The sequence below is a fragment of the Emys orbicularis genome, chromosome 4 (genome assembly GCF_028017835.1).
Source record: "Emys orbicularis isolate rEmyOrb1 chromosome 4, rEmyOrb1.hap1, whole genome shotgun sequence".
NCBI lineage: Eukaryota > Metazoa > Chordata > Testudines > Emydidae > Emys > Emys orbicularis.
In genome coordinates this window covers 155,581,286-155,588,545 of record NC_088686.1, presented here as the reverse complement: position 1 = coordinate 155,588,545, position 7,260 = coordinate 155,581,286, and the positions used below count along the sequence as shown (strand labels likewise).

The following is a 7,260-nucleotide window of genomic DNA, read 5'->3' as shown; positions in this document are numbered from 1 at the left end:
CACTGGGTTATTCTTAACCAGCCAACCAGTATATTAATTCACCATGAATGACCCAGCTCTATAATCAACAGTTATCAGTTCTTCAGTATTTCTAACACACTTACCGCACGGAAGTAATTCTCCAAGGAGTAAAGTTACGTCTCACAGGCTGCACCTTGAGGAATCTGGTCTTTGCTGTTTCTCATGTTGGCTTTGAAAGGGACTTGTTTAAAGCAGCAAAAGCAGGCGCTTAAACATTTTCTGTGAGATTCTCTTAGTTCAATTGACTTGGGTGTTCCAAGGAGGAACATCCACGTAGCATTACTTAGAAGCCAAAATGCCGTTCCTCGAGGTCTCACTAGAGAAAGTTCAGCTGCACCAAGAGAACTAGCAATTACACTCACTACACAGATGGGAGGGATTAATCCACACACACACATTCCCGAGAGGCAGTAGCTACCTAGTGCTTTCTACACTAGGAGTCAGATCAATTTAACTACATGGCTCAGGGATATGGATTTTTCAAACCCCTCAGTGACGTAGCTGAGTCGACCTAACTTTTTAGTGTAGACCTCGCCTGAGCCATAAAAAGAAAGAACAATCTCTGAAATTAAATCTCACTGTTTCCCCTCACTGCTGGTCACCCTGGGATAGGAGGAGTGTGTCCACGTCACGGCAGCTTCTTTGTTGGAGTCAGCAACTTCTGATGTTTTTTAGACCCTGTTTCGGGGTTCGGTGGAGGTATTTTCTGCTTGGCTGTTGGCTCTCAGATTTTGGATTGCTTAGTGCCTTCAATATCCAGTAGATGGCACCAGTGTATAACAAATTTCTTTGCTCCTTTTCTTAGCAGAGGCTTTGTATGTTTCATCGAGGATTAGGAGTCCCTGTGGCACCTTAGGCCTGGTCTACACTGGGGGGGGGGGGGAAATGTAAGATACGCAACTTCAGCTACGGGAATACCGTAGCTGAAGTCGACATATCTTATTCCGACTTACCTCCCGTTCTCATGGCGTGGGATCGACGGCCGCGGCTCCCCCGTCGACTCCGCTACCACCACTCGCTCCGGTGGAGTTCCAGAGTCGACGCGGAGCGCGTTCGGGGATCAATATATCGCGACTTAACGAGACGCGATATATCGATCCCCGATAAATCGATCGCTACCCGCCGATACGGCGGGTAGTCTGGACGTACCCTTAGAGACCAACAAATTTATTTGGACATAAGCTTTCACGGGCTAAAACCCACTTCATCAGATGCATGGAGTGAAAAATACAGTAAGCAGGTATAAATACACAGCACATGAAAAGATGGGAGTTGCCGTACCAAGTGGGGGGTCAGTGCTAACGAAGCCAATTCAATTAGGGTAGATGAGGCCTATTCCCAACAGTTGACAAGACGATGTGATTATGCCCAAATAAATCTGTTAGTCTTGTTAGCACTACAAAAAGTAATTTTCCCTCTGTTGATATTCACCCCTTCTTGTCAACTGTAGGGAATAGGCCACATCCAACCTTACGTAAGTGACTAAGACTAGCTTCCAGATTTTATTTGCACACCCCATTTCCTGTTGCTGGAGGAATGGGATATTCCACTTTCTTCTGATCTGAAAATGGGGATTCGGGGGAGGGGATGTATCAGTCAGTGTGTATCTGTGTCGGTATTTGGGTGTGTCTGTGCATAACTGTGCATGCAAGTCTTTGTGTGTGTGTTTGTGTCACAGTGTCTGTGGCAAGTGTCTGCGTATGGTGTGTGTATCTGTCAGTGATTGTCAGTGTGTGTGCGTGTGTCAGGCTGCATGTGTGTCTCTGTGTGCGGTATGTCTGTGGTGTAACTGTGTATGTGTCCCTGTGTGTAGTGTTTGGGTGTAACTGAGTGTGGTGTGGTGTGTCTGTGTGTTCTTCTGTGTATGCAACTGTCTCTGGGGGGAGGGGTGTGTTTGTGTGTAACTGTGTCTCTGCATGGTGTGTGTGTGTGTGTGCATCGCTCTTGCCACTCTTCCTGCCATTTCCCCCCCTGACACCAACTCCACTTTCCTTCCCAGCCAGGGCACAGATGCCCTTTGCCCTCCCAATCTCCGTGCCCATGAGTGTTTGAATAACACAAGACAACAGGAGTGAATCTGAGGCTGAGCCCCCATAGCGGCAAACCCCCCGACCCCACAAAAGGGCCACAAAAATCGTGAGCCAGATCAAAACTGCTAATCTTCCAACTGAGCACAGCCCAGTGTCACAGAAGAGAAGAGGGTGGGACTTGTGAAAGTTTGTTTCGCTTTCCTTCTGGGCAGGGCCGGCTCTGGCTTTTTTGCCGCCACATGCTTGGTGGGCTGGTGCCTGGAGCCGGCCCTGCTTCTCAGAAACAAAGGAAAGGAAACTCCCTGCCCATTGTCTCAGGGCAAAAAGCCAGCATGGCAAAGACCCTGGAAAAGATGCCGAGAGACCATCTGTTCGACACCATTAGAGAGCTGGGCGAGTCGGACTTGAAGACATTTAAAGACAAGCTGAACAATTTCCAGCCCAAGCCAGGTTATAACCGTATCAAATGGGGAGAGCTGGAAAAAGCAGACGCTGTAGAAATCACTCGCCTGCTAGTCAGCTACTACGAGGAGGATTACGCGGTGGAAGTGGCTGGGAAGGTGCTGGAGGACATGGACAAGAAGAACCTGGCACGCAACCTGTTCCAGGCCACAGGGAAGGGTGAGTGAGGGGCTCTCAAGGGGAGATCATCCCCTCCCTAACGGGATCTCATCTCAGTGGGTCTCTTTGTACAGGAACTGCCTGCTTGTCGGCCTGCCAGGCAGAGAAATCAGCAATGCTGCTGGCTTCCTTTGTACAGTCCCCGAAGGGCAGAATTGTGCAGTCCCTTCTCAGGCAAGACTGCCACTGGGTATCACAGATCCAAAGGGGTTTAGACCAGAGGTGAAAGGGGGCCGGTACGGTGTACCGGTAAAAAGTGGCCGCCAGTACAGGCCCATAGACAGTGGATGTTAAAGCCGTCAAGGGATGTTAAAGCACTGCCCCAGCAGCAGGGCCGTAGCAACAAAGAACGTGGCCCCCTCCGAACACATGTCCGGGCGGGGCCCCTTACAATGCAGAAACTGGAATGCGGTATTTATTTTGCCACTTTTAGGGGCCCCCTTCCTTGCGGGGCCCCCTCCGGTCGGAGGGTACGGAGGGCGCTCGCTACGCCTCTGCACAGCAGCACTTTAAGTACCCTACCGGCAGGGCCGCCGACAGGGGCGGGGGCAAACAGGATAGTTTCCTTGGGCCCCGCAATTTAAAAGGGCCCAGGGCTCCTGGCCACCACCGCTGCTACCACCATAGGCGGCGAGTTCTATGGGCCCGTGGTGCCCGGCACCAGGAATATTCCTGGCCCGGGGCCTGGCTCCATCAATGTCTGAGGCTAAGTCTCTCCCTTGGCCCTGCCTTCCGCCCCAGGGCGCTCCCCTGCGCATGTCCCCTGGGTGATTTAAAACGGCCCGGGGCCCCCACCCACCACCAGCAGTGCAGCGGAGCTGAGTGACTTCCTGCCTGCTCGCTCCACGTGGCTGCTGGCCCCTCCCTGAGGCCTGTGGGCGGGGCGGGGGGGGTCTGTGTTCCACCCCAAGTGCCTCTGCGGCCAATAGGAAGCTGCGGGGGCAGTACCTGGGGGTAGCAGCACACGGAGGCCCCCCGGCCCGCCCTGCCTAGGAGCCCCAGGTAAGCACCGCACCTCCCCAGCCCCTCCCAGAGCCTGCACCCCCACCCCTTTCCCACACACCCCTCCTGACACCAAACTCCCTCCCAGAGCTTGCACCCCCTCCATCCGCACCTCCTCCTGACCCCAATCTCCCGCCGAGAGCCTGCACCCCTCAACCCTGCCTCCTGCACCCCCACCCCCTGCCCCAGCCCAGAGCCTGCACCCAAACTCTGTCCCAGAGCCTGGACCCCCACCCCCTTCCCATATACCCCCTCCTGCCCCCAAACGCTATCCCAGAGCCTGCACCCTAGACCCTCTCCCCCACCCAAACTCCCTCCCAGAGCCTGCACCCAATCCCCTGCCCCAGCCCAAGGCCTGCACCCCAGACCTCTCCCCCTCCCCCAAACTCCCTCCCAGAGCCTTAGGCAGGTGGGGGGGGGCAGAGTTTGGAGGGGCGGGTTCTGGGCACCACCAAAATTTCTACAAGCCTGCTGCCCCTGGCTACCATGGCAGCGACCGGGGCCCCGGGCCCTTTAAATACCCACCGGAGCCCCAGGCAGCACCAGCCAGGCAGCATTGAAGAGCTGGCTGGGGGAGGCTGACCCCCAGTCCCGCCCCTTCTGCCCAAGGCCCTGCCCCTTCCAAGAGCCCAGAGCCAGGCCCTCATACCAGTAATACCTTTAAGTTACTTTCACTCCTGGTTTAGACACCTAACTTCCTGTTCTAGGTCCAAAAAGGGAGTTAGGGTCTTCCACTGTATCACCAAGGCAACTCCGTCCAGACAGGGCCAGGCCAGTAGTTGATAGTTCGCTTGTACCAGCCCAACCCACATCTCTTCCTTCTCCTTTCCCAAACGGGATATGAACCCCTCCACACCCAGAGGGGATCACAGCTCCACACTGGGGAATTATGTATGGGAGAGAGACACCCATCAGAGATACATCAAGTTGTTGTTGGGGGGTGAGGGATGAGAGACACAGAGGGAAAGATCTATTCATATACAGATAGGAAAAGATAGGGGTGTTGGAAAGGGAGAGAAGGAGGAATGGGGATGGGGGATAAATAGATGGATGTGGAGTTGTCTCACACCCCGTGGGAGGAGTCCTGGATCCAAGATCTTACTTCATCAGTCCAACAGTGAACCAAACAGTCTCCTTTCTGGGGGAGGGGGGGGTTCTGTTCCTCTTCCCCGCCATTGATTCCTCATTGGAACATTCCCCAACTCAGTTATGGGTCACCCCAAACCTTCTCCTGCTGGCTCCTAAATCCCCGTCCCTGTGGGGGAGCGGCTAGCTCGGGTTGAGCCCCTGAGAGCTGAACCTCTCTCCTTCTCTCCTGCAACTACAGGTGGCGCCCAGCAGACGCCAGCACCGACCAGCAGCACCCGGACCAGAGTCACAGGTGGGTGGACATTTGTCCAGCTGTGTCGGGGATGGGACAGTAACACGGGTTTTGGGTGATGTTCAAGACCCCCGTCCACCCCAGTGCATTATGTAATTTATGGAGCGCCCTAAAATTACTCTGGGTTAACTGCACCCATGGGCTGGCTCCACGAGCTCCCTGCTGCCGTAGAAAGCTGAGATTGTGCTATGGGGAATTGGCCAAAGACTGAGGGGTTTCTCCTGGGGAAGGGAGGGATCCCGGCAGTGGGGGAGGCGGGAGGTGTGGGGAGGGCAGGCCGGGATGGGAGGATGGGGGAGGGATCCGGGCAGAGGGGGAGGGAGGTGGCATGGGGAGTGCAGGCTGGAGGTGGTGGGGGGATCCAACAGATAGCTGGGCAATGTGGAAAGTGTCAGGCGGGATCCCAGCAGGGGCAGAGGCTGCTCCGGTTCCTTTCTGAGTGAGCTCCCTGTTGTCTCCCAGCAGGTGTAGCCGCCCCCATGCCCAGGGAACACAGGCCAGGCTCGTCCAGGGCTGGAGACTCAGGTAGGGTGACCAGACGTCCGGGTTTTCCTGCACATTGCCTATGAGCCTTCTTCCTCTGTCTGGGCAGATTTTTCAGATAACAGGAAATGTCCAGGTGTTTTGCAGAGCAGACGCTGGAGCTCAGCAAGAGTCCCAATTGTTCAGCTTCCTGGTTGGTCCCACCCCTGCATCTGCAGCTGATTGGTGCAACCACAGCTGCCCGATCCTGCCCACCCAGGCCCCGGCTCCCAGCCCCGGGGAATGGGGTCCCGCAGGGAGTTGCTAACTGGTGGCTGTCGCTGCATTCTGGACTTGCGCCAGCTGTCCTGCCCCCATGACAGGGAGTGACACCCCCCACCCTCCAGTGAGTACCCCCGCCGTAGGTGCCCCCTCCAGTATCCCCAATTGTACCCCACTCCACCTTCCTCCCTCAGTTCCCCTTTTTGAAAACTTGAAATACGGTAACCCTTGACTCAGGTCAGCCCTGAGGCCAGACACAGCAGAGAGGGGAAACTGTGGCACACATCGGCTTCATAAAAAATATTACCAAAACTTCCCACTTCATCACAACCCATACTTAACAGCAAGATTTGGCTGAAGAGCAGAGAGGTCAATCGACTGGCATCCTGGTCTCTAGGGGTTAGCAATACAATAGGCTAGTGTGGCCTAGTGGATCATGCAGAGGATGAGGGCTCAGGCTCTATTCTCAGCTTTGCCGCTGTCCTGAGGGGTCACCTTGGGAAAATCACTTTTGCCCTCTGTGCCACAATCACCGCATCTTTAGATGGGGATGAAGACACCGACCTCCTTTTTAATCATTGTGATGTCTGCTGATGGGAAGCTCAAGGGATGGAGATCCAAAGGTAGATGGGGACCCCTAGGGTTAGTCACTTTGAGATCCTTGGGAAAGACACCAGAGAACTTCCAGATCAAGTAGCATAAAAGCCACCCCAAGCCCTGTTCCTTTATGCAGCTGTCTCTGACTCACTCCCCTGTCCCCAGGAGACGAGATAGACCTACGATAACATCAAGTTCTGCGCTGAAGCCTTCGCAGCCGACGTGACACAGTGAAAGAGACGACTAACACTGGAATGAAGACCGTGGCCTGCTGCTCTACCAGCTCCCGCTGGCCAAGGAAACCCAGAGCCTTTTCAGTCGTACCAACTGGCCAGGATATTGCATTCCATATTTTTGGTCAATAAAACAATTGCCTCTTTTTAATACAGAGAACTCGTCCATCAGCTGCGAGGGTGTTTTCCTTGATCTTTTCAGCTAGCAAGTTCAATGATGTGTCGGAGATTTGGTTGGGCTCCGGTGAAGCCCCAGCTGTGGTGCTCTCCTCTTACAGCACCTAGGATGGTGGGTCTGTCTCATAAGCTAAATGGCTGCAAGACTTGGATGAGTGACCCTAAGGAACATTTGGATCGTTAGAAGTACGGGGAGCTGAGCCTAATGCTGCACTAGAGGTTGGTGTAGGGGGAGGCTCTCCCACATAGTGCTCTACCGCGTGAGGTAAAGGAGCAACTTCATTAGCTAGCAGCAGTAGCAGGCTCGTATTCTCTCTTTGACGCAGCATCTAGAGAGAGACATAGCACAATCAGCCAGCAGGTTATTTTCTTAACCTTAATACAGTTTTTTGGGGGGAAGAATTTACTTTTTTTATAGTGCCCCCAAATGAGCCAGGCACTTTGCAGAAGATAC

The 7,260-nt window shown here is 54.3% G+C and overlaps 1 protein-coding gene across 5 annotated transcripts; it reads left to right on the top strand.

Moving 5' to 3' along the window:
- The first annotated feature begins 2,273 nt into the window (after positions 1-2,273).
- LOC135877372 (pyrin-like) lies at positions 2,274-6,801 on the top strand. Of its 5 annotated transcripts, none has more exons than XM_065402802.1 (4): positions 2,274-2,672; positions 5,002-5,055; positions 5,521-5,580; positions 6,562-6,801. In XM_065402802.1, exons 1-4 carry the CDS (start codon positions 2,291-2,293, stop codon positions 6,582-6,584), a joined length of 519 nt encoding a protein of 172 aa, XP_065258874.1. In that variant the 5' UTR covers positions 2,274-2,290; the 3' UTR covers positions 6,585-6,801. The 5 variants fall into 5 exon arrangements, with proteins under 5 accessions (XP_065258874.1, XP_065258872.1, XP_065258873.1 ...); XM_065402800.1 differs by having other exon boundaries at positions 6,533-6,801; XM_065402801.1 differs by having other exon boundaries at positions 5,518-5,580.
- Positions 6,802-7,260: the final 459 nt, after the last annotated feature.